This window comes from Triticum aestivum, chromosome 6B (genome assembly GCF_018294505.1).
Source record: "Triticum aestivum cultivar Chinese Spring chromosome 6B, IWGSC CS RefSeq v2.1, whole genome shotgun sequence".
NCBI lineage: Eukaryota > Viridiplantae > Streptophyta > Magnoliopsida > Poales > Poaceae > Triticum > Triticum aestivum.
Window position 1 is genome coordinate 112180821 of NC_057810.1, and position 27081 is coordinate 112207901.

General features: G+C 48.8%; 2 protein-coding genes across 2 annotated transcripts; one reads left to right on the forward strand and one right to left on the reverse strand.

Moving 5' to 3' along the window:
- The first annotated feature begins 18508 nt into the window (after positions 1 to 18508).
- On the forward strand, positions 18509 to 21325 carry LOC123136051 (protein TRI1). The gene is made up of 2 exons (XM_044555341.1): positions 18509 to 19358; positions 20836 to 21325. The coding sequence occupies exons 1-2, from the start codon at positions 19053 to 19055 to the stop codon at positions 20959 to 20961; spliced, it is 432 nt and encodes a 143-aa protein (XP_044411276.1). The 5' UTR covers positions 18509 to 19052; the 3' UTR covers positions 20962 to 21325.
- A 2676-nt stretch (positions 21326 to 24001) lies between these two features.
- Positions 24002 to 27033, reverse strand: LOC123136052 (uncharacterized). The gene is made up of 7 exons (XM_044555342.1): positions 26781 to 27033; positions 26513 to 26688; positions 26363 to 26418; positions 25887 to 26001; positions 25116 to 25238; positions 24531 to 24708; positions 24002 to 24432 (listed from the first exon to the last, which is right to left on the reverse strand). Exons 1-7 carry the CDS (start codon positions 26868 to 26870, stop codon positions 24247 to 24249), a joined length of 924 nt encoding a protein of 307 aa, XP_044411277.1. The 5' UTR covers positions 26871 to 27033; the 3' UTR covers positions 24002 to 24246.
- Positions 27034 to 27081: the final 48 nt, after the last annotated feature.

A 27081-nucleotide genomic window follows, 5' to 3' on the forward strand; every position in this document is an offset into this window, starting at 1 on the left:
TCGGAGGGCGAATCCCGACCCCCTCCGCCGTCTCGGGCTTCACCGGCGACGAGCCGCCGGCGTGTTAGCCTCGGCTGACCCGGGTTTGACCCCCCTCTCTCTCTCACTGACCTGCGGGCCCGCCCGGCTAATTAGGCTAGGATTAGTATTAACTAAATATTAGTTAGTTTAATAGACACTGACAGCAGGGCCCCACCTGTCATTGACACTAAACAGCTCTGGGTCACTGACCAGTGGACCCCACTGGTCAGGTTTGACCCGGACCAGCCCCTGTTGACTATGCTGAGGTCAGCATGACCTAGTGCTGACGCAATAATTCCTTTCTGGAATTTAGATAATTATTAAATGATTTATTAATTTCAGAAAATGCCTAAAACTTCCAAAAATCATAGAAAATTAACCGTAACTCCAAATTTAATAAATTATATATGAAAAATTATCAGAAAAATTCAAGGAATCCATCTGTACCATTTTCATGCATGTTAGAACAACTTATAGCTGCTGTTTAGCACAAATCAAATAAAGGGCATTTAAATAATCATATATGGAGTTTGAATTTGAATCTTGGATTCAAACCAACTTCATTTAATCTGGTTTTAGTTGCATTAGCTCAAAACACATTCATTTTGCCATGTCATGATCATGCATCATATTGTGCATTGCATTGATTGTGTTCCTTTCTGTGTTGCCGGTATTTGTCCCCTCTCGATAGACGTGATACCGATGATGTGATCGTTGACACTGATGAAGACTCAATGTTATCTTCAGAAGTGCCAGGCAAGCAAAACCCCCTTGTTCATTCCGATACAATCCCACTCTCTCGCTCCTGCTCTCTTTTACTGCATTAGGACAACAACGAATCATTTGTTACTTGCTGCGGTAGCTGAACCCCTTTATCCTTTGCATGACCTGTCATTCCACAGTAAATAGATGAAACCCACTAGCATGAGTAGGAGTTGTTTGAGCCCTGTTGTGCCTACTCATTCATGTTTGTTTGTCATGCCTGCTACTGCTTAGAGTTGAGTCAGGTCTGATTCATCGGGGATGAATCAGAGGCGTGTGAACATGTCCTACTATGTGTGAGCTAAGCGTGTGAACACGTTTTGGTAAAGGTAGCGGTGAGAGGCCATGTAGGAGTACATGGTGGGTTGTCTCATTGCAGCCGTCCTCAGGAACTGAGTTCTGTGTTTGTGATCCATGATTCAGTTACTACCACGCATTGGGCCCGAAACCAATGGACCCTCTCGGCTTCTTAATCACCCTTGTCCTCTGTCCAGGAGTTGCAAGTAGTTTCTGGTGTTTGTAGTATGCTGGAGGCCGTGGACAGCGCTGACCGTAGGGGTGGGCTGTGATGCGGTAGGCACGTGGCCGGGTAAACCGGGCACCCGTTTGGTGTCACGGAACCCTGTACACATCGTTTGGGGCTGTGAGCGAAACTCCGGCCGGATCTCCTCATGGATGGAACCCGAATAGGCGATAAACCTGGACTAGAGACTTGAGTGTTTAGGCAGGCCGTGGCCGACACCCACGTTGGGCTTCCGCTTGAAGGTTGCCGAGTACATGTCGTGTAAACGGCGGTAAGTGGTGAGAGCGTGTGTGAAGAAGTACACCCCTGCAGGGTTAATATGATCTATTCGAATAGCCGTGTCCGCGGAAAAGGACCTCTGGGTTACTTATATCAGTTCATAGACAAGTGAAAGTGGATACTCTAAAATACGCAAGATAAGCGTGAGTGCTATGGATGGCGTTCTCGTAGGGAGACGGGAGCGGTTCCATAGTGGTGTATTGGTTGGTGAATATGTGGACTCGTGTGCGCCACCTCAAAAGAGTTACTCGCAGTCGTAGTTTAGGATAGCCACCGAGTCAAAGCTGGCTTGCTGCAGTTAAACCCCACCATCCCCTTGTTGAAAATGATGCATATGTAGTTAGTTCTGATGTAAGTCTTGCTGGGTACATTTGTACTCACGTTTGCCTATTTTATGTTTTTGCAGAGAGACTTCGGTCTCGCTAGTAGTTTCACGTGGACTTCGACGTTTAGCTTGATACCTCAGCTACGATCTTGTGCCCTCGGCAGGATCTGATAGATAGTCAGGCTTCTCAGCCTTTTTCATTTATAGTTGTCTGTACTCAGACATGATAGCTTCCGTTTGTGCTTTGACTTGTATGCTCTGAGTGTTGGGTCATGAGACCCATGATTGTAATATCTCGCTCCTCGGAGCCTAATGAATAAACTACTTGAGTCGTAGAGTCATTTTGTGATGCCATGTTGTATTGCACATATCGAGCATATTGTGTGTATGTTATTGAAATGCTTGGTATGTGTGGGATCTGACCATCTAGTTGTTTATCTTTAGTAGCCTCTCTTACCGGGAAATGTCTCCTAGTGTTTCCACTGAGCCATGGTAGCTTGCTACTGCTCCGGAACACTTAGGCTGGCCGGCATGTGTCCTTCTTCGTTCCTGTGTCTGTCCCTTCGGGGAAATGTCACGCTTTGAGTACCGGAGTCCTGTTAGCCCGCTACAGCCCGGTTTACCGGAGTCCTGCTAGCCCAGTGCTACAGCCCGGACCCACTTGCTGATGACCGACACGTTCGAAGCTGGGTCATGGATGCCTGTCCCTGTAAGTCTGTGCCACTTTGGGTTTACGACTAGTCATGTCAGCCCGGGCTCTTTATCATATGGATGCTAGCGACACTGTCATATACGTGTGCCAAAAGGCGCAAACGGTCCCGGGTAAAGGTAAGGCGACACCCGTGGGAAGACCGTGCGTGAGGCCGCAAAGTGATATGAAGTGTTACATGCTAGATCTATGTGGCATCGAGTCGGGGTCCTGACACAACAATTCCGGAAAATCCCCCATATGTCAATTAGCAATATAATGCAAACACAATTTTAACCATTTAAATGATGTTAACATGATGCGGATGACATGCAAGTTATATGCAATTTTTATGAAAACGTTGACATGAGCATGTTATGAAGCATTTGTCACCATGGCGGAAGGAAAAAGGTGCCACGGCGGTGAAACGGAAATGGTGCCACGGCAACATTCCGGTCTCGGTAACTCATGGAGGTACCGGTGCAAAAGGAAGTGTGACGTGAGAGAGTCATGCAAGATGGTGGGGTGATCCCGGATTCCGGGTTCCCACGAGACGGCGGCATGGCAAACTAGGAACGTGCACGAAACAAACGGGCACAGTGCAAACACGAGCATCTCATACAACACACATTCATACACGGGCGGTCATCTCGTCGTTATACCTTTGAAGCGTGTGTTTCGGGGCGGATCGAGTTCAAAGCGGTGTAGAGGAAGTAGTTGTTCACGGGCCGTAGTGGAGGTAGTCGTTCTCGCGACGGTAGTGGAGGTAGACGTTCACGGGTCGTCGTGGGAAGTAGTCGTACACGGCGTCGGTAGAGGTACTCGCAATCTTGGCGACGGTAGTTGTACACGTTTTTCGTAGATGTCCGGGGTCGCCGGTACAGGTACACACATTGTCGGGGTACTTGTCGGTCCGGTATTGGTGTAGATGTACATGGCAAACATAGTGGTACTTTGCCGATCGTCCTGGAACTTTTAATAAATCCACAGAGGCAGTCTTGGCGTTCCGGGTCTTGCAGTGTAGTCGAACTTGGCATCAACAAGGCAATGGAGGTAAATGGCGCAGGGCGTGCACAGGAGCCCAGGGTCACCGGGGCCAAACAGAGGGCCTTGGCGGACTTCGATAAGGCAGCAGCAGGGTTTGAAGGTGGAGCTCAAGAGAAAAACCCACAACAGCAAAGACAGCAGGAGGCCTTGTCATGACAGCGAGCGGCAACCTTGGTGGAGCGATGTGGTGCAGGCAAAGAGGCCAACAAGGTGTTGCGTGGTGATGGCCTCGGGAGGGCCATGGCGTAGTTCGGGCAGGAGGAGATGGTGAAACAGAGGCCATGGTCGGTCACCGATGCAAAGGGGGCAACGGGCAGCGGAACTTGGGACGCCAGCAGCGGCGAACTTGGCGAAGGAGGCGGCAAGGGGCGTGGTCGCGGGGCTCGCGACGGAGGGCGGAGGAGCTTGGCAGCGATGGCGAGGAGGTTGCTGCGGAGGCTGGCGTCCATGGCAACAGGGAAAGCGAGCAGTTCCAAGCGGAGCTTGGCGAGGTGCAGGCGAGGACGAGGCCGCAGGTAGCGGCGGAAGGGCGCGACAACAATGGGGTCTTGGTGGCTGCGGCAAGGGAAGAAGGCGTTGGGGATCGGGCACTGGCTGGTCGTCGACAAGGGTGACGGGGAGGTCCTGGTGGCGCGGCACCAAGGGCGGCGAGGAGGTGGTCGGGCGTGGGGGTCTCAGGGTGGAGGAGGTGAAGGTATCGGGCGTGGGGGGGATGGGGATCGAGGAAAGGGAGAGGGGATCGAGCGTTGCGGCGCTAGAGGGAGGACGAGGGAGAGATGGAGACCGATGGGAGTGAGGAGGAGGTCGGGCTAGGGTTTAGGAGGGGCGGTTGGGCCTTAGAGGCCGGCCTAGGTAGGGAAGGAAGTGGCCAGAGGCCTGGCTCGAGGCCTGGCTGGGCTCTCTTCTCCCTCTCTCTTATTTTCCCAAAACAGAAAAGAATAGGAAGAAGGAAAAGAGAGAAAGGAAAAAGGTTAGAGAAGGGACTTTGGCATGCGGATAATTTTCCCGAGCTCACAAAAATGAGCTTGAACCGGCAAAAATAGAAGTGGGCATGACCGAAAGTTTAAATTCAAACTCATTTGATTTAAATTCAAATGATTTGAATAGGAAGTGAGGTTTGGGAAGGTCCAAAAATGTTCGGATTTTTGGTGGAGCTCCGGAATATGATAAAAGAATACATGGAAAGGTTGGAGACCAAACTTGAAGCAGAAAAGGAACGAAATTATTTTGCAAGTGTGTTTATGGGTGATTCCGAATTAGTGGAATATTTAATATAGCTCCCTAATAATATTGAGAGGCTTTAATATGTTATAAAGAGAAATCAAAAGTGAATTCCCTCGATTTAAATGGATCGAAAAATCCATACGATTTATTTAGAAGAGTTATAAAAATTAATGATATGATGGCATGACGAAACGATGCAATGCAAGAGATGACATGATGCAATGCAACAAGCAAATAAAACACACGGCGAAACTCGGAATAGCTGGAAGTCTTCTAGGGCGCCGGGCTCGGGGCGTTACATTTACCTTGGAGTATTACCATGTTTTATGTCAAGAATGTCGTGAGAATTTCACCACCTCTTAAGAATTCTTGATACATGTGATACTTCTTGCCATACCCATTCATTCCTTGGTCCTTGTGTTGTTTCTAACCGGGAAACCGACAATTGAACTATGCTGTGCGACTTCAAAACTTCTAACAACCCTATTGCTTTGAAATTAATGGTCGAGATTTCATTCTTGACCATTGGTTATCAAATCACCATTCTAACATTGATCATGCTACCTAAGCCCATATTTCGGGTGCACTTTTCAAAAAGTGCTTAGTTGTGTATGTTTTCCTCGAGCATACCTCATTATATCATTTGAACCAACAAATGTTATCTCCTTGTTCACATAATTGTGGAAATCTGACTTGTTGGAATTCTCGATGAATTCTCAATGAGTCCATCAACCAGCTCCTCACCCTCACCTTGGTTTAATGACGAACTCTTGCTTCGGAACTCGCCTCCATTGTACATTTCTCGAGAATCTTACAATGTCGTCTCGTCAATTTGTCTTGCACCTTTTCTTCTCAGGCATCCTGAGTCTAAGGTTTCCTAACACCGATCAGATCTGAATCTCGATCAGATATGATGGTTGGAGCATATTTTCAAGAGTTATAACATTGGTCTTTATATGACCCGGTAAGGTGATGTCATGCCTAACACACTTGACCGGAGGACCTATTGTTATAGTATCCTCTTTAGTAATGTTACCCATTCTCTCGTGAGGAAATTGTAAGACTTATACTATAAGTTGTTTCTGATGAATCCCTTGAGTATCCAAAGCCCGATCTTTGCTTGAAGAACATGTCAATGCTACCTCAAAGCATGTATGTGGTACTCCGAATTTCAATAAGAACATTTGAAGCACAATGCTAAATTTTCCTTATCAATTATCCTAACACCGTTGTATCGGTAATGTCATGAAATTCCTCTCCCATTACCTAAATGGTTTTCTACTTTCTATCATGTCATGGATATCATGCTCTGCTTGTCCTTGGGAAGGATATACCCCCTGAAATATGCGTTTAAGCACATTTTCCTTTCGGTTGTTCTGTTTAATCTATTGATCACATTTCCTTTCCATTGTTTTGTTTAACCTTTCTTTTGATTTATATGATCTAACCAGTAATGATTCACTGCTTATGTATACACCCTGGTGTACAACCTTGTCAGTAAGACCATGTTACTTTTGTTCATGACATTTCGGTAACCACCGATGGACGAGAACTTTGCCTACTGGTTTGCCTCGTTTCAATGAGCAGGAAAATGGTTCTCTTCGTCCCTCGCCCTAGGTACCAATGTTGTTGCAAACAAAACTGGCAGGCTATCCTCTGACATACATTGCTATCTTGACTGTGCAAATGTTAGCGCCTTCCTGCTTTTAACCCACATGGTGGGCCCATAACCCACAGTTCCATAGGATCGAAACCTGACTCTCATGTACACCCTCCTGTTTCCAAAGTTATTCCTCGCGCTTGGCCTCATATGTAATTCATGAGCCACCTTCCGAGAGATCATCAATTTTGGTATCAGACACAACACTTATTCCTGTTGCTTTGAATCCCTTTCATGCCCTGTTTCAGGCATCGAACGATTGCCTGCTCGCTCGAAACTTCCCATAATACCTCCTCGCTTTGCTCTCGATAATGTCTTAAGTTTCAATTCGAGAGTTACTTTCCGCCACCTTCTCTGATGTTATCTACTAGAAAAGCAAACATTGTAGCGGTCCATTCTTTCGTAATACCCACTTTCCTTTCGTAAGTACGATGCAGTTCCTGAAGAAAGGACGACAACTTCATCGTGATGCATTGGAATAAAGAATTGAAGACATCGACGAAAGGGATTAACTTCTTTGAGAAGATTCGTTAGAATATTGTAAACAAAACTTTCCCCCTTACTCCCCTCTTAAATCTCAGGACGAGATTTCTTGTAGTGGAGGAGAATTGTGACGCCCGGATAATTAGACTACAGTAATTCCCTGCTAATGATGCCATGTCACCTCTGTCATTGTAGTTAATCTCGGGTTAGTTCAAAATCGATTCAAATTCAAAATTTAATTAAAGGCAAACAACAAAAGTTTTCAAACATTAATACGAAAATGTTCGAGTTGTGCCAAATAATGCAAAGGTAATTATGGTGAAGAAACCCCACTTTTATAAGATGTTTAAAGGCTCTAAAATAATTAAAACAGTAGCTAAAACAATTAAGTAAATACCTTTTATAGTTGATATAATATTAAACTAATTTAATTGGGCACTAAAAACTTTCTATGGCACTCGTCTAACTTGATATGCTAATCTAGGTGCTAAGGATGTGTTTTACAAAACTAAAATAATTAGATCCTAAAATATAAACAGAAAAAGAAAAGTAAAACAAAAAAAGCAAAATAAAAAAGAGAATGAAGGAAGACCCATCCTTCCCTGGGCTGTTCGGCCCAACAGGGCCACCAGGCCGCCCGACCGGTCCACTCGGCCCAACAAACCGGCCGGCCCCCCCACTCACCTTATCCTCCCGTCCTGAAACCCTAACCCCCGATCACCCCACTTCCCCCACTCGCCTCCCCCTCTTCCCCCGATCCAGATCGGATCGGGCCGACATCATCGCCCCACCGCCGTGAACCCCGTCGCCGGCGCTCACCGTCGCCGCCTGCGACGCCGCCCCATCGTCCTCGTCTCCTCCCGAACGCGATTTGGATCAGGGCGCCTGTTAGGACCCCGACTCAATGCCACATCGATCTAGCATGTAACACCTCATATCACTTTGCGGCCTCACGCACGGTATTCCCACGGGTGTCGCCTTACCTTGGCCCGGGACCGTTTGCGCCTTTTGGCACACGTATATGACAGTGTCGCTAGCATCCATATGATAAGGAGCCCGGGCTGACATGGCTAGTCGTAAACCCAAAGTGGCACAGACTTACAGGGACAGGCATCCATGACCCAGCATCGAACGTGTCGGTCATCAGCGAGTGAAACCAGGCTGTAGCACTGGGCTAGCAGGACTCCGGTGAACCGGGCTGTAGCGGGCTAACAGGACTCCAGTATTCATCGCGTGACATTTCCCCGAAGGGACAGACACAGGAACGAAGAAGGACACATGCAGGCCAGCCTAAGTGTTCCGGAGCAGTAGCAAGCTACCATGGCTCAGTGGAAACACTAGGAGACATTTCCCGGTAAGAGAGGCTACTAAAGATAAACAACTAGATGGTCAGATCCCACACATACCAAGCATTTCAATAACATACACACAATATGCTCGATATGTGCAAATACAACATGGCATCACAACATGACTCTATGACTCAAGTAATTTATTCATTAGGCTCCGAGGAGCGAGATATTACAAACATGGGTCTCATGACCCAACAATCAGAGCATACAAGTCAAAGCACAAGCGGAAGCTATCATGTCTGAGTACAGACATCCATAAATGAAAAAGGCTGACAAGCCTGACTATCTATCAGATCCTGCCGAGGGCACAAGATCGTAGCTGAGGTAACAAGCTAAACGTCGAAGACCATGCGGAATTACTAGTGAGACTGAAGTCTCTCTGCAAAAACATAAAATAGGCAAACGTGAGTACAAATGTACCCAGCAAGACTTACATCAGAACTATCTACATATGCATCATTATCAACAAAGGGGATGGTGGGGTTTAACTGCAGCAAGCCAGCTTTGACTCGGTGGCTATCCTGAACTACGACTGCAATGTAACTCCTTTGAGGTGGCGCACACGAGTCCACATATTCACCATATCAATACACCACTATGGATCCGCTCCCGTCTCCCTACGAGAACGCCATCCACAACACTCACGCTTATCTTGCGTATTTTAGAGTATCCACTTTCACTTGTCTATGAACTGATATAAGCAACCCAGAAGTCCTTTTCCGCGGACACGGCTATTCGAATAGATGATGTTAACCCTGCAGGGGTGTACTTCTTCATACATGTTTCCACCACTTAGCGTCTGCACACGACATGTGCTCGGCAGACTTCAAGCGAAAGCCGACGTGGGTGTAGACCACGACCTACCTAAACACTCAAGTCTCTAGTCCAGGTTTATCGCCTATTCGGGTTCCATCCATGAGGAGATCCGGCCGGAGTTTCGCTCACAGCCCCAAACGATGTGAACAGGGTTCCGTGACACCAAACGGGCGCCCGGTATACCCGGCCACGTGCCTACCGCATCACAGCCCACCCCTACGGTCAGCGCTGTCCACGGCCTCCAGCATACTACAAACACCAGAAACTACTTGCAACTCCTGGACAGAGGACAAGGGTGAATAAGAAGTCGAGCGGGGTCATATTTCAGGGCCCATTGTATGGTAGTAGCTGAATCATGGATCACAAACACAGAACTCAGTTCCTGAGGACGGCTGCAATGAGACAACCCACCATGTACTCCTACATGGCCTCTCACCGCTACCTTTACCAAATCGTGTTCACACACTTAGCTCACACACAGTAGGACATGTTCACACACCTCTGATTCATCCCCGATGAATCAGACCTGACTCAACTCTAAGCAGTAGCAGGCATGACAAACAAACATGAATGAGTAGGCACAACAGGGCTCAAACAACTCCTACTCATGCTAGTGGGTTTCATCTATTTACTGTGGCAATGACAGGTCATGCAAAGGATAAAGGGGTTCAACTACCGCAGCATGTAACAGTTGAATCGGTGTTGTCCTAATGCATTAAAAGAGAGCAGGAGCGAGAGAGTAGGATTGTATCGGAATGAACAAGGGGGTTTTGCTTGCCTGGCACTTCTGAAGATAACATTGAGTCTTCATCAGTGTCAACGATCACATCATCGGTATCACGTCTATCGAGAGGGGACAAATACCGGCAACACAGAAGGGAACACAATCAATGCAATGCACAATATGATGCATGATCATGACATGGCAAAATGAATGTGTTTTGAGCTAATGCAACTAAAACCAGATTAAATGAAGTTGGTTTGAATCCAAGATTCAAATTCAAACTCCATATGTGGATATTTAAATGCCCTTTAATTGATTTGTGCTAAACAGCAGCTATAAGTTGTTCTAACATGCATGAAAATGGTACAGATGGATTCCTTGAATTTTTCTGATAATTTTTCATATATAAATTATTTCATTTGGAGTTACGGTTAATTTTCTATGATTTATTGAAGTTTTAGGCATTTTCTGGAATTTCAGAATTAAATTAAATCCAGAAAATACTTATTGCGTCAGCATGACCTCATGCTGACCTCAGCAGGTCAACGAGCGCCGTCCAGGTCAAACCTGGCGTGTGGGGGCCACACGTCAGTGACACAGGGCTGTTTAGCTCACTGACAGGTGGGACCAGGTCAACGGCCACGTCAGCGTAGTCAACACTGACGCGTGGGCCCACCGGGGTTAGTTAAACTAAGCAGAAAATGTAATTTGTGTTAATTAGGGCGTGGGGCCCATTAGTCAGTGGCCTAGGGTGTTGGTTAGTGTGGGGGGGTTAGCCGCTAATGATGCCCACGTCATCATCGCCGGACTTACGCCGGCGCCGACCAAAATGGCGGCGGCAACGCGCCGGACTTGCGCTAAAGGCGATGGAGGCGGCGGCTGAGGGCACCGGGGCGTAGCCCGGGCTCTCCCGCATCTGATGGGGTAGGTGGGAGGCTGCGGGAACGCCGGGGTTCGTCGGAACGGAGCTCGCGGCGGCGCCGGAGTTCGGGTGGTAACGGGCACGAGGCCCTGGTGGGGTTTTGGACAAGCTGAGCTGCGCATGGGCTTCCTGTGAGCCCCACGAGCTCAAAGCCGTGCTCGGACGCAACCGAAACAAGCCATGGCCGCGACGGCAACATGGCCGGCGGCAGCGAGCTCCGGTCGTCGGCAAAGTGGCAGCTGCGGCGTGCAAACGAGAGAACGGAGAGGGGGAGAAGGAGCGGTAGCTCACTGTGGTTGCGACGGTGGCCTCGGGGAGCTCGGGGACGCTTCTGCGACGGAGAATTGACGGCGGCGATCTCCGGTGGCCGACGAGGGGAACGGTGATGGTGGCGGCGTTGCAGCGCATCCGGGACCTCGTGGCTCGGTGGAGAGGAAGAGGGGGTCGAGGCGGAGCCTCTGGGCTGCTCAAGGGAACGAGGGAGAGACCCTGGCCGCGGTGGTTCTCGTCGGCGGCGGCGGGCGCGTTCGGTGAGGGGAACAGAGGATGGGGAGAGTGTTCGGGGAAGAGAGAGGGAGCAGCGAGGGAGGAAGAGGGGCGAGGGGACACGAGGCGTCCTCGTGGCGTCGCTAGGGAGGCCGGGGGAAGCAGGAGGTGGCCGGGAAGCAGGAGGTGGCCGAGGCAGCGTCGGCGCGCGCCACGCCTCGCCTCTGTTCGTCCTCCTGGCAGAGGAGGAAGAGGACAAGGGGGAGGAGGTGGGCTGGGCCGGCTGGGCCGGTTGGTGGGCGCCAGGTGGGCTGCAGGTGAGTTAGGTAAGCTTCTGCTCTCTGTTTTATTTTTTTGTTTTCTATTTTGTTCTGTTTAATTTATTTTGCCACTGTTTTGAATTTTAAAATAATTCAAACAATGCCAAAAACTCCTCTGAATATTTTATATTGCTAGATGGACTTTTCCAAAAGCTTATAAAATATTTCAGGGGTATTTGAAATTATATTCTAATTATATGAATATAGTTCAAATTCAAATAGCTAATGAATCAAAATTCAAAATCCAAAAAAATAAATCCTTAAAAATGTTCAATATTTTGGTTGGGACCAGAACCCTAGCCAAAAATTATCAAACATTTAAGAAGAACATTTTGGAACAATGAATGAGATTTCTAGGGTTTTTGCCCCTCTTTTATTTAAGTTTTTGAGGCTTCCAAAATTCCCTCAGTTCAAATTTTCAAAATTTAAACATGATGCACACATGAGCTAGCCTAGAGCATTACCAGAAGCTAGGGATGTGACAGCGCCTTGCCCCTACGCCCATCGCCGGCGCCCCATCATCCCTATCGCCCGTCTCCAACCACTGCCGCCTGAGGCCCGACGTCGGCGCCGCTCTTCCCGTCGCCCCGCCTCGCTGGACACCATCGCCCTGCCGCCCTCGTCACCGGCGGCCCGAACACTGCCCCGTCCACACCACCAACGCCGGAGCACCACCACCACCCAGACCTCGTCGCCTCCTCCCATGCGTTGTCGTCATCCTCGACATCCTCCCCGCGCCCCACTGCCCTATCCCTACGGCCCTCATGAGCTCCCCCTCCTCCTCTCCCCCTCGCACGCACACGCTCATGACATGGCCTCCTTCCCGCGGCCCCACCTCGCTCTGTCGTTTCTGCTCACGTCGTCCTGGCGTGGCCATCGCCCGCGCGTCGCCTGGTCGCGTGCCTGCGTTGGCCAAGCCCTGCCTTGACCCCGTTGTGGCCACTTCTACCGCGCCCTACTCGCCACTTCCCCCGCAATGTTGTTCGGTTTCGTCCCGCTCGGCCTCCGCCTCCCTGTCGCCGGCCCCGCCTCGGGCTGCCGTGCCTGCTGCCGCCCAGGCTCGGCCTTCGCTCGAGCGCCCGCACGCCCCAGCAACCGAGCGGGTTGGCGCCCGCACCCGTTTGACAGCGCCCGTTTGGCCTCTTTGGGCCATTGACAACGGGCCCCCCCAGAACAGTTTTATATAAAAAAGGGATTAAAAATATATAATAATAAAATTAAATTTATTTCATTAATTAATTAACTAAATTATTAACTAAATTAACTAACTTAATTAATCATGTTTAGTTAACACAATTAACTAATGTTAATTAATTAAACAGTAATTAGATTAGTTAAATCCTAATTAGAATCAACACAGTATGACCTGCGGGACCCACATGTCAGTTTGACCCAGTCAACGCATTGCTGACTGCTGACGTCATGCTGATGTCATGAGGATGTCAGCATACACTATTCTGGATAATGTTAGAATTAAATAGATGATAATTTAGAAAATGATTTAAAACTTTAAAAATTAATAGAAAATAAATTGTAGCTCGGATGAAAAACTTTGTACATGAAAGTTGCTCAGAACGACGAGACGAATCCAGATACGCAACCCGTTCGTCTGCCACACGTCCCTAGCATAGTGAACCCGCAACTTTTGCCCTCTGGTTCATTTGTCCGAAAACGCGAAACACCGGGGATACTTTCCCGGATGTTTCCCCCTTTCGTCAGTATCACCTACTACCGCGTTAGGGCACACCTAACACCGCTCATTGTCATGTCATGCATCGTCATGCTTATGTTTGCATTGTATTTACTGTTTCTTCCCCCTCTTATCTCCGGTAGACTACGAGATCGACGCTGCTAATGCCCAGTTCGACTACGGAGTTGACAACCCCTCCTTCTTGCCAGAGCAACCAGGCAAGCCCCCCCCCCCCTTGATCACCAGATATCGCCTATTCTCCTCTATACTGCTTGCACTAAAGTAGTATAGCATGTTACTATTTTCCGTTAATCCTATTCTGATGCATAGCCTGACATTGTTGCTACATCTGTTGATACCTTACCTGCAATCCTAAATACTTAGTATATGATGCTAGTTTATCATCTGTGGCCCTACATTCTTGTCAGTCTGCCTTGCTATACTATCGGACCATGATCACTCGGGAGGTGATCACGGGTATATACTATACATACATATTATACAAGTGGTGACTAAAGTCGGGTCAGCTCGTTGAGTACCCGCAAGTGATTCCGATGTGGGGGCTGGAAGGATAGGTGGCTCCATCCCAGTAGAGGTGGGCCTGGGTTCCAGACGGCCCCCGACTGTTACTTTGTGGCGGAGCGACAGGGCAGGTTGAGACCACCTAGGAGAGAGGTGGGCCTGGCCCTGGTCGGCGTTCGCGGTTACTTCAAAATAACACGCTTAACGAGAACTTGGTATTTGATCTGAGTTTGGCCACTGGCCTATATGCACTAATCAACTACGCGAGAAAGATATGGGCACTCGACATCGTGGTATCAGCCGAAGCCTTCTTGACGTTAGCGACTGAGCGACGCACGCCGGATTGGACTGGAATGCCTACTCTTCTATTAGGGAGGCTAGGTCTGCTTCCGGCCGCCCTCGCAACGTGCAGGTGTGCAATGGGTGATGGGCCTAGACCCCTGCGTCATAGGAGTTAGACCGGCGTACTGACCTCTCTGTTGTGCCTAGGTGGGGCTGCGACGTGTTGATCTTCCGAGGCCGGGCATGACCCAGGAAAGTGTGTCCGGCCAAATGGGATCGAGGGTGTTGGGTTATGTGGTGCACCCCTGCAGGGAAGTTAATTCTATTCGAATAGCCGTGATCTTCGGTAACAGGATGACTTGGAGTTGTACCTTGACCTTATGACAACTAGAACCGGATACTTAATAAAACACACCCAGACAAGTTCCAGAGACAACCCGGTGATCGCTTTCCCACAGGGAGACGAGGGGAGGATCGCCGGGTAGGATTATGCTATGCGATTCTACTTAGAGGACTTCAATCTACTCTCTTCTACATGCTGCAAGGCGGAGGCTGCCAGAAGCGTAGTCTTCAATAGGACTAGCTATCCCCCTCTTATTCGGGCATTCTGCAGTTCAGTCTACTGATATGGCCTCCTTACACATATACCCATGCATATGTAGTGTAGATCCTTGCTTGCGAGTACTTTGGATGAGTACTCATGATTGCTTTTCTCCCCCCCCCCCCCCCCCCCCCGCTTTCCTTTCTACTTGGTTGTCGCAACCAGATGCTGGAGCCCAGGAGCCAGACGCCATCATCGACGACGACTCCTACTACACCGAAGGTGCCTCCTACTACGTGCAGGCCGCTGACGATGACCAGGAGTAGTTTAGGAGGATCCCAGGCAGGAGGCCTGCGCCTCTTTCGATCTGTATCCTAGTTTGTGCTAGCCTTCTTAAGGCAAACTTGTTTAACTTATGTCTGTACTCAGATATTGTTGCTTCCGCTGACTCGTCTATGATCCAGCACTTGTATTCGAGCCCTTGAGGCCCCTGGCTTGTAATATGATGCTTGTATGACTTATTTTATTTTTAGAGTTGTGTTGTGATATCTTCCCGTGAGTCCCTGATCTTGATCGTACACATTTGCGTGCATGATTAGTGTACGATTGAATCGGGGGCGTCACAGTCATCGCAGCTGATCTTATAGTGCAATGCACTGCATACCGGGCACGCGTTCAAATCCTCGTACTCACCGCGGTAGAGGATGCAATCATTAGGGCATGCATGTATCTTCTGCACCTCTAATCCTAGAGGGCGGATAGCTTTCTTTGCTTCGTACGTACTCTCGGGCAATTAGTTGTCCTTTGGAAGCATCTTCTTTAACATTATCAGCAACTTTCCAAATCCCTTGTCAGATACACCATTCTCTGCCTTCCATTTGCAACAATTCCAGTGTGGTGCCCAGCTTTTTCTTGTCAGCTTCACAATTCGGGTACAACAAATTCTTGTGATCCTCTAACATGCACTGCAACTTCTTCTTATCCTTTTCACTTGCGCAGTTTATCTTTGCATCGGCAATGGCCCGACCTAGATCATCAATGGGCTCATCTGATGCCTCTTCTTCAGCTTCTTCCCCTATTGTTGTACCATCGTATTCAGGGAACCCATGGCCAGGATAGCTATTGTCATCCTCTTCTTCTTCATTGTCTTCCATCATAACCCCTCTTTCTCCATGCTTGGTCCAAACATTATAGCGGGGCATGAAACCGGACTCAAACAGGTGGACGTGAATGGTTCTTGACTTAGAGTAATTCAGATCATTCTTACAGTTAGCACATGGATAAGACATAAAACCATCCGCCCGCTTGTTTGCCTCAGCCGCAAGCAGAAAAGTATGCACGCCATTAATTAACTGGGGAGAGCATCGGTCATCGTACATCCATTGCCGGCTCATCTTCATTTACACAGCACTGAAAAGACCAAATTAATACAAGTTCATACATAAAGTTCATACAACACTTATTCTCATAAAAACAACATACAAATAACTCTCTAGCTAAAGCATTTAAATGCAACAACAAATGCGATCAAGATCGCGACTAAGATAACAATTGATCGAACAACATAATGATACCAAGCCTCACTATCGATGGCATATTTTCTAATCTTCAAGCGTATTTTTTCTATCTTGATCTTGTGATCATCGACGACATCGGCAACATGCAACTCTAATTCCATCTTCTCCCCCTCAATTCTTTTCATTTTTTTCTTTCAAATACTCGTTTTCTTTTTCAACTAAATTTAACATCTCGACAATAGGGTTGGTTGGAATTTCCGGTTCACATATACCTCCTAGATAAAAATATCGATGTCAAATTGATGGGCATAATATGTCATAAACATGAAATGCAATAAATAGCTATAAAAGAGAATATCACATCTGAATCATAACTCGGACGAGGGCCAACGGGGACGAATATCAAAACCATGGCACTATGTATAACAAACAACGTACGGGTAAGATAATTATACAAGTAACTATATATCTAAATAACACAAACATGATTTTTTTTTTCTTATATTAGAAAGATAGGAATAAGAGGCTCACCACAAGGTGGTGCGGGCGATTGGCGGTGGTTAGGACGCAGACGGGAAGGCACTAAGTAAACCACACCTACATATGCAAACTAAGAGTTATTTTGACCTCAAATTGCATATAAATCAAATAAACTACAACACACACACACACATACATATATATATATATATATATATATATATATATATAATTCCTCCCAAACTAAAAACCCACAAATCACTATACTTATAGAGCATTGCAAGAGCTAATGTAGCAATGAGAGATGAAAGGGCAGAGTTGCTAACCTTTGTGATCACTTGGATGGATGGGTTGCCTTCAAATGTTGAATTTTTTTGGCAAAAATGGAGGTGGGAGCTCGAGCAAGATGGGAAGAAAACAAAGAGGAGGGAAAAACAGAGGACTTCAGCTCGGGCTAGAAGAAGAACTATATATAATGATATCTGTAGTCCCGGTTAGTTACAAGAACCGGGACTAAAGGTGAACTTCTAGTCCCGTTCGTGGCATGAACCGGTACTATAGGTCATGACACAAGCCTGCCACCACCTCTTTAGTACCGGTTCGTGGCACGAACCGGTACTAAAAGTTCGCCATGAACCGGTACTAATGAGAACCGTCCATCTAGCCGTTGGAACCGGCACTAATGGTCATATTAGTGGCGGTTCTATTACAAACCGGGACTAAAGAGTTGAACATAAGGCCCTTTTTCTACTAGTGACTCAAGGGGGTGACAAAGATAGTAGGCTGTGTAGGATGAAGAACTTCATCATCATCGTCCAATTTGGCGTGATTATTTTGTTTTTTTATTGATGTGATCAGTGCGATCGTATGTAAGATGTAGTTGGTAAGCTCGAACGTCAGATACAAGGTAAACAAACCTCGCTACCTATATGAAGCCAAACAACGTGTAGTAGTGTGAGCTCAGCCAATGCACGTAACCAAACACAGTGCGTAGAGTCGATGCTACGACGCAGGGAAGCAATATGCAAGCAATGATACAATGTGTAGATGATGGTTTTTACTCTATATTTGCTCAACCAAACTGAACTGGGACAAATATGCAAAGGAGAAAAAACAGAGTGCGGACGACCAATGACGTCCTAGTAGTACTACTCCCTTTGTACCAGTGCATTAATTATCTTAGGTTGTATTACCTCTGTCCGGATTTATTAGGCCCCCTATTATTTTGGGCTAAATTTTGATCAATACATTTAACTAATAAAATGTAAAGTATATATCACGAAAATTATACCTTCGAAAAGCTCTTTCAAAAGAAATCCAATGGTGTATTTTTCGTAGCATATATTCTATATTTTATTAATCATATGAATAGTCAAAGTTTGGCTCAAAATATTAAGGGACCTAATAAACCTGGACGGAAGTAGTACAACGTAACCAAGGTGAAGGGAAAACGAGAGAACTTAATATTTATTTGCTAATTAATCTATTGCATATAAAAAACTGACCACTGCACGTTGTGCTAAATAGTTTTAACTTATTGAATGCATACACCTCACGTCTTTTATTGGCTGATTTCTTTTTTCGTGGCAAGAACCAGGGAACGAGGTTGGTACTTAATGTCGTACTTAAGAGTTTAGGATTATTTGATTTTTGTAAGGAAAACGTTCGGAAACGGCGAGCCGGCTGAACGCTCGGCCGGTCACCTCCCTCACGCGTGTCCAGCGGCCCCACCTGCTTATCCTTTCCACCGCTTTCCTTCTTCCCAAAAACAGGACGCATCTTCTCAATCCCCTCGCTCCCTTCCGCTCCTCTCTTTTCTCTGTATTCTGGTCAAAGATTTGCCCCTCCGATGAGAGCCCTCCACCGTAGCATATCCTCTAGCCACACCGCTCTCTGGTCCTTTTTCTCCTCCAACCAGCGGAACCCACTGCCACAACCGTGGGGCTACGAGCAGCGCCAGATCGCGGGGGTGCGGGTGAGCGGGCCGCGGTGGTGGTGCTAGGCGTCAAGCGCCGGAGATGGAAGCTGCGACCAAGGGCTGCCGGCAACTAGTGTTTTTTGCTGCAAGCTGCGACGTGCAGACGACTGTGGGTGAAGCTCGCCAGCGAGTGCTACAAACACATCGGCTAAATGTTGGAATCAGCGCAATTTTCTGCTTCCACAGATGATTTAGTTTACTGGAACCAGATCCAAATTTCCATTGTTTGCGACGCAAAAGGGACAGGTCTCCTCCTTCCCCACGGCCAAGTCCAAGGCTCCAAATACAAAATGGGCTCCAGGCCTTCTCCCAAACCCTAAACCTCGCAAAACCCTCCGCCCTACCCGCTCCCCGCTCCCTCGCCGCACACCACCGCCGAAGCGGAGCGCGGAGAGACCCACCCCACGGCGATGTCGACGGCGGCGGCTACGGTGTTCCGCGGGTGCCGGGCCCTCATGTCCTCGTCGGCGGCGGCAAAGGGGGGCAAGAAGACCGCATCAGCGGCGGCGGCGGCGGCAAAGGGGGCCAAGAAGCCCGCGTCAGCGGCCGCGAAACCCAAGGCGGCCAAGAAGCCGGTGGATCCGAACAATCTCCGCGGGATCATGAGGCCGGTGCCGGTCTCGGATGCCCTGCGCAAGTTCGGCGGCGCCGCTCACATCTCCCGCTCCGGCGTCCTCAAGATCGTCTGGGACTACATCAAGGCCAACGACCTCCAGGTAGTACCCGTGGACGGAGCCCTAGCTGTTCGTTGATTCTATTTGTGCGGCCTCAACTGTATTGCGGTGTGTTCGTCGGGTGGGGATTTTAAAGAATTGAACATCATTTTGGTCGATTTGGTTATAGATTGTTTGGACTTACCAGCCAGTACTTATTGTATTGCCTGGGTCCATGTTGGGGGTGGGTGGGTGGGGGGGGGGGGGGTCCCCAATGGTGGCTTTGAGTGTAGTTTTTTTGAGCTGTTCAGGGATTTACTGCTGTATTGTTGTCTTTGGACATAACAGTAATTGGCACATTAAGTTCGACAAAAGTTTCATCCAAGTGAGTCTAAATATCAGTTCGGTTCAACCCTGATAATTTGTGGGTTCTGCTTAAGATAAAGCACCTTTCATTTGTTTGTGTTGCAAGATTATTGTAGGGGGAAACCTCTGTAGTTCATTCCTCATTTCCCTGTCTTAGATAGATACTCCTTCTGTTCCTAAATACAAGTCTTTTTAGATATTTCAATATGGACTACATCCGTATATAGTCCATATTGAAATGTCTAAAAAGACTTATATTTAGGAACGGAGGGAGTAGTGTATTAATCTCACTGGGTAGAGTGACCTACTAGCATTTTAATTATGTGCTGATGTGGTTGCATAGCTCTAATACTAATGAGCAGGCCACTTTCTGTTCAAATTTTCATGTTCAGTCTCGGTTCTTTCTGGATATGTGTTGCTTGGTGTCTATCAAGCACATCATCAACAATACTTGTTAAACACTGGTGTTAGGCCCTAATCTTTCTGTTCACTATTGTCCTCTCTGGTGAGGCAAGAATTTCTGTGTGTTTGGAGGAATTTATGTATAATTGAGAGTTGTTTGATACTTTGATAAAATGTCTGTGTTATTAATTGCACATTTTTAATTCACATGATTAAATCTATGTGATCTAGTTTGCTGTATCAAAATTAGTTAATAGTAGTTTCAATTGAAGTCCACTCTGCACTTGCAAATTTATAAGCCATAACGTTGTAATTTGTACAGTATTAGATATGCTTTTAGCCAAGTTATACTGATGTTGCATAATCTATTGGCTAACTAGATAACAAATGCAATTGACCATTTTACTAGCTTGCCATCTATCTGCAGGAATTTATGTATAATTGACAGTTGTTTGATAAATGTGTGGTTTGTTGATTGCACCTTTTTAATTGCATCGTTGGACCTATATGATGTATAGTTTTCTTTATGAGAAACAGTTAGTGGTTTCCGTTTGAAATCTACTCTGCAGTCTCCACTGGCAACTTGCGAATTCATAAAGATGAAGTTGTAATTTGTATATTAGATATGATATTTTGAGTTCTTTTACTAGCTAGCTCAATCATTACTGATGTTGCACAATCTGTGGACTGATTAGGTAAAAATTGAATTGACTGCTTTACTAGTTTGCCATCTGTGATCCTGTAATACAAACTCCCTCTACATGATTTGCAGAACCCACTGAACAAGAGGGAGATCATCTGCGACGAGAAGCTCAAAACCATCTTCCCTGGGAGGGACACGGTTCATATGATGGAGGTCACCAAGCTCTTGTCCCCTCATTTCGTGAAGACTATCTAAGGCTGTCGAGTGGGGGGCCAACGCTGGTGCTTTCTGCCCAGGGCTAGCGTTGGAATGGAAGGCTTCTTTTTCGATCCCTGTCCAAGTCAAGGTTCTTCTAGGTAGTTAAGTTAATATGGAGTTCAGACTTCAGACTTTGGTCGCCATTTAAGGGTTGGGGGCTCGGTGATGCATGTAAGAAGGATTCCCTGTGTTTTGTGGTTCGTAGCTCCTGCCATCCTGAGAGGGCACCCACATGCACATGCACGTTGATGTGGCTCGGTGTTTTTAGTCTGTTAATTCCACTTTGCCCTTGTTGTGTATATCATGCTGGTCTCTTGGTTGCAGTGGATTGTGAATTTGTGATAAGCTGATTGTGGTCAAATGCGTGTCATTCTGAAAAGTTCAGCTCGGTTTGCTGCAAGCGTCATGGGTGGGTTACTTGCGTGCATCATTGTTTGTGCTTGCCTATTAATATTATGTACTGGCTGGAGCAATAGGTCAGCCAACCTCTGATTGTTTTTCCTTCTGCCTGTCACATGATGGTAAATCTCTTTGAAAAGATGTTTGTGGCGTGCAAATTTCATACACATTGAATTGGCTTGAACACTGAGCAACTTTATACATTGTACTCCAATTTGGCAAAAAGGAAAGGAAAACACAACAGTTTAAGCTGCTTCATCTTTTTTTTTCCCTTTTGAGAATCGGCGAGTTCATATAGATAGATCTGAATAAAGTGTTGAGTAACGTGATTGTATTAGGAAACATAGGTTAGACTAGGAAATATTCTGGCTTGCCTTGTACTCCAAGTAGATCATGTACTCCTATATATATGCCCATGAGGCTCAAACAATACAACAACTATTCCACCAATCCTCCTCTCTCCCTTCTAACATGGTATCTATCGCAAGTCGATCCTAAACCCTAGCCGCCGCCGCTTCCGCACTTGCGCGCCGCCCCCGGGGCGGTCGGCCTCCATGACCGCCGCCGGGGGCCGCGCCACCCGTACCTAGGGTTCGTCCGCCGGCCGTGTTGGCCGGCTGCCCTAGAGAGTCTTTTTCCCGATCCTTTGATCCGAGGTTTTCTCTCTCGCCGGTCGTTTTGATCGGCGTCTACTTTTTGGTTTTCCGATCTTTTCTTGATCGGTTTGCGTCGCCCACCGCCGCCGTCGACACCTCGCGCCTCTACTCCGACATCGGCGCAACCGGCCGGCTACTTCACCGACCCGGCGGCCTCGCGTGACAGGCAGCCCTCAAGGCCGTCGTCCGCGTGCCGGCCCGCCCGTCGATCTACGCCGGCCGTCACCGCCCTGCTCCGACCGGGACTCCTGCATCACCCCGACCCGGCGGCCTCGCGCCATGCGGCGGCAAATCATAGCCGCCCTGCCGCCCGCCGCCGCCGGCTTCATCTCGGACTCCGTCGCCACCACGCCTCCACCGAGCGGCGTCCCCGACCTCGCGCGCGATCGGCTTGATCACCCGCTCGCCGCCGCGATCCGCCTCATCTACGCCGCGCGACCGACCTGGCCCGTCAGTTACGCGCGCCTCCGCAGGTCCCATGAAGATCATCTCCGAGTTCAGCGCGCCCCTCTGCCGATCGAGCAACGGGCTGCCGCTGCGTCGCCCCGTCGGGCCGCAGCGCCGCCACCCCGTGGTTCTTCTCCCGGCTGCACCGACCCGCGTCACCGCTGCGTCGCCCCTTCGGGCCGTAGTGCCGCGGCCCGCGGTCTACCGTCGCCCCGAGGCCGTCCGCTCCAGGCCTTCCCCGTGGCTGCACCGACCCTCGCGCCGCCGCTGCGTCGCCCCATCGGGCCGTAGTGAGCGTGGCACGCGGTCCACGCCGCCGTCTCGAGGCCGTCCACGCGGTTGCACCACCCCGCGCTCCGCCGCTGTGCCACCCCTTCGGGCTGTAGCACCGCGGCCCGCGATCCCAGCGACCGTACCGAGGTCTTCCATCGTCACCCCGAACTGCCCGCCGCCACTGCGTCGCCCCTTCGGGCCGTAGTGCCGCGGCCCGCGGTCCACCACCGTCCCCGCGCGTCGACTTCCTGTGGCATCCGATGCACCACCTCCTTTGGCGCGGGTACGCCACCGTCCGCGCCGGTCTTCGTCACGCTGTCGGGTTCTTCGCCTACTTCGAGCACCGCCGCCGCGCTCCTAACCTAGCCGCCACCGCCGCCGTCAGGCCGCCGCTGCCGCTCTTCTTTTGTAGCCGCCGCCGCTACCCCTGTAGCCGCCGTAGCCGCCCGTCCACCCCCTTCGTCTTCGTCCAGCACCAGCCCATCGCCAGCGTCGCCGTCATCTACACCGACCACTTCATCTACTCCGACAACCGCGGGCGACATCGGCCCCGCGCTGATTGGCGCCGCAACCGTCGTCGAGTCCTTCTCTGCTGGCCTCTACGACTTCTCCGACATGGCGTACAGCTCGTGCAGGTCCTTGTCTACGCATGCCCGGTGCTGGCAACACCGATGCGTGCCTTCGTCCATGACGTGTCCCCGGGCCTGGCAAGCCTAGTGCGGCGCTTCATCAACTTCGTCTTCGTCCGTCTACGCATGCCCGGTGCTGGTAACACCGACGCCTGCCTTCGTCTACGATGTGTCCCCGGGGTTGGCAACCCCGGCGCGACGCGTCGTCAACATCATCTACTTCCTGGCGCACCACTACTTCGACACCACTGCGCCCACGACTAACTCGGCGCCTCCTTGCGCCCACGGCTCCACGGCGACTTCCTCGACACCGGCTACCCCGACTCGACATCGACCACGGCATTCTTCGCACGGCTACCTCGACCACGGCTCCACCACCCACGCTCTCGGCTACATCGACAAACGGCACAAAGGGCTACCGCCTGCTTGAGAAACCTCATTGGTTTCCACTCCAGCCACGACTCCGCGATGCGTTGACTGTTACGACTGCGGGGGGGTGTCCGTCAGCTTGCCTTCGGATTCTTCTCCAGTCTCACCGTCTGCGTCGCTACCGTTGTGACTGCGGGGGATGTTGAGTAACGTGATTGTATTAGGAAACATAGGTTAGACTAGGAAATATTCTGGCTTGCCTTGTACTCCAAGTAGATCATGTACTCCTATATATATGCCCATGAGGCTCAAACAATACAACAACTATTCCACCAATCCTCCTCTCTCCCTTCTAACATAAAGGGTACAAGGAACGGCGGCGCCTGACCTGAGACATTCAGACACAATTACTGTATATTGCTATCCCGTGCTATTTGTACTAGTGAAAAGGGCTTGGTAATACACCATTTTGTTCACAAATTTTTGGAATTGGTCAAGCTTCTGTGGCATCAACTGAGGAGATGGTGCACCCATTGCTCTAGGATCGCCGGTGAGCCGTACCAAGGCCTCTCTTCATCATCAGAACCTACAGGAGAATGGTACACGCCGTCGAAGCTTATATTCAGTGCGCCCTCTAGATGCGCTGACACTTCGGGGACGACCCCATCTCCCCAGACTTCGGCGCTGCCGCAAACCTAGTGTGGGATTTACGGTATTGTTTCAGTGGTTTCTGTTCAGAAATCAAATTTTGGAATATTTCACAGCGTGGTATTGCTTGGGTTTCAGTGGTCACCTGTTTGTAGCCTTGTCCGACGAAACGGGCCCGGAAGGTGGGGCCTGTTGGAGCGGATTTGTTGTCGGCACTGACCATGACTGCTTCAGCTACTTCTGATGGGGTGTCTACTGTGACAAGCTCATCTGTAGTAGTAGTAGCAATTGAGTTTCCAGTTAAAGGAGCACCCTGAATGTACCTGTCAAGAAGGAAGGCTATAAAATTTGCGTTCATTCGTCCATCTAGCAGAAACTGTTCCATCAAGAATTCAAAATAAGAGCAAGTGCGTGTTCTACAGGACTACATTTTCAGGGAGAATGTTTGTAATTTTTGCCAACCCAGGATGATAAGCACCATCTATGTTCAAGTCTGGCAAGAGCGACATCAACAGTATTACATATTTTCAACGCCAAGAAAATAAGTCGTTAAATATTTGATGCCTTGGCACTTTGCGTTGCAAAACTTGTATAATAATACATCACATTCATGATGAAATGGTTTCACCAGTCTTGGTTAAGGAGATGAAATGTAATGCATAAGCCTTAATTCTATGATATGATTAACATATAATCAATTAATCAAAACCTGAACTATAAAGTAAGGTACCTTCCAGCAATGCATACATATCGTAGTTCTGGTGTGTAAACTGCAGGGGCACAATTCTTCTCGACGTAGTTCAGTAGTCCTCTAGTTTGGTCAATTACGCCAGAAACACCTTTGGGAGGTGGCCTAGGAATTATAGAAAAAAAAAGAAATTCAGATAAAAGAAAAGTATGTTCCGGGTTTCATTTTGACACTACAATTCCACCTGCTATCAAGTTAAAATAGTAAAGCTTGCAGGAATAAACATGTAGTGCATGACTTCTATGTATCAAACCACATGTAAAAATGTATAATAATTGGGAGATTTTTACAGGGCTTGTTTTTGTTTGGATGGCTACGTATTAAGCTCAATTCCTTTGGTGGATAGAAATTTAAGTAAAATATTTTCACATTCAAAGGAAACAGGGTAACATTTCTCACCTTCCCAAACAAGGCCTAATCATATCCTCTAAACATAAAAGAACTGAAATCCACACACAAGTCTGGAGTGTATTGTGAAGGTAACAAGTATATCTACATTGTTGTAAGCTGGGACAACATAAACTTGAATGTTCTAGGAGGAAAAACAGAACGAGAATGTAACAATAGGTGCCAAATCTAATTTCCTCCATTTCATCATTTATACCAGAAATTTAAGAGGCCCATAACTTTCTACAAGAACTTGCCAAACTAAGAATACAAGCCACTAAGCCTGCGTTACTCCAACTGCGAGTAGAATGAAAAAACAGGTAATATATTCATGAGTTCAAACAATGGTCAGATAGGAAACCGTACAGGTGGGGAGTGCCAAGCGTGAGCAGCAAACTTATGTCAGAAGTCCCCAATTCCTCCATGTACACGCGCGCGAGCCAGCCCCCAGCTGAATGCCCTATCAATGATAGCTTCCCATCTGCAAGCATCAAACAGTTCAGAGTCAGGATGAATGCCCTCACTTTTAGAACATGGATCATTTTATTCCATGGTTTTCTGCACATTTTTCTGCCTTCAATATCATGGACAATTGAGAATACACCCCACAATCTGAATCAGTCACAAGGCTGAAATTAGCAGCAACAGAAGGAAATTCAAACTGGAAGAAACAAACGAATTTTAGATGGTGAACTGGAAGCAAGATTTTCTTTTTCATGGCAACTGAAACCAAGCACAAGCTGTTCAATGGCACAAAAGCAGTAAGACTGCTAGAGCTTCAATCGCGGGGCACTCGTCAGTGATCGAAATTGCGAAATTGCACCATGATTCGGGAGACGGACCTGGAGAGGATAGCTCCCTGGCCTCGGACACCGCTTCCTCCACTCGTTTCAGGTACCTGCGGTGCAGTGCAGGCAAGGTGTTGGGTGAAACGAACGCCTCAAGTCACAAAATCAACCACGTACGCATTCGGGGAGGCGGCTGCATTTTACCAGTCGAGGACGGAGCGCGGGCGGAGGGTGCCCCGCCAGTAGCTGGGGTCGGCGAGCCCGGCGGCGTTGCGGAGCCAGTCGGGGCGCGAGACCCGCGCGACGACGGACGGCACGCCGTGGCCGTTCCGCAGCGCCGCGGCCAGCCGCGCGTAGTCGCCCGTGTTGTTCCCGAGCCCCTGCGCGCCACTACGACAGACCGCCGGGCGTCACACACACGCGCTGACAACTGAGAAGAAAAGGAGCGAAGAGGGAGGGGGCGGTGATTAACTGGGAGGATGACGGCCGGGCGGCGCGGCGAGGTGACGGAGGCGTCGGAGGGCGCGGCGCGAAGCCGCGCGGGCGGGAGGAGGGAGAGCATGGCGCGCTGCGGTGGGTGGACGGTGGTGGGTGCCTCGCCGTGGCCGTGGCGCGGCTTCCGCCTCTGGAAGGAAAACTCTATCCGCCGCGACGGTGTGTGTGCGCATAAGCATTCTTCTGTTGGGGCGTGACCCCTGTCTGTGAGGCTGTGCAAAAAAAGGGAAATTGAAGGGATTCAGATTGAGAGAGCACGGCGGAGAGCAACGAATTGA

Bases quoted from the DNA above. Each gene is read 5' to 3' on its own strand.
- LOC123136051 (XM_044555341.1), top strand. From the start codon at position 19,053: ATGTCGACGGCGGCGGCTACGGTGTTCCGCGGGTGCCGGGCCCTCATG. The intron at 19,359-20,835 runs GTAGTACCCGTG...CATGATTTGCAG, and splicing joins TCAAGGCCAACGACCTCCAG to AACCCACTGAACAAGAGGGA.
- LOC123136052 (XM_044555342.1), bottom strand. From the start codon at position 26,870: ATGCTCTCCCTCCTCCCGCCCGCGCGGCTTCGCGCCGCGCCCTCCGAC. The intron at 26,689-26,780 runs GTTAATCACCGC...AGTGGCGCGCAG, and splicing joins GCCCGGCCGTCATCCTCCCA to GGGCTCGGGAACAACACGGG. The intron at 26,419-26,512 runs GTAAAATGCAGC...ACTGCACCGCAG, and splicing joins CCGCGCTCCGTCCTCGACTG to GTACCTGAAACGAGTGGAGG.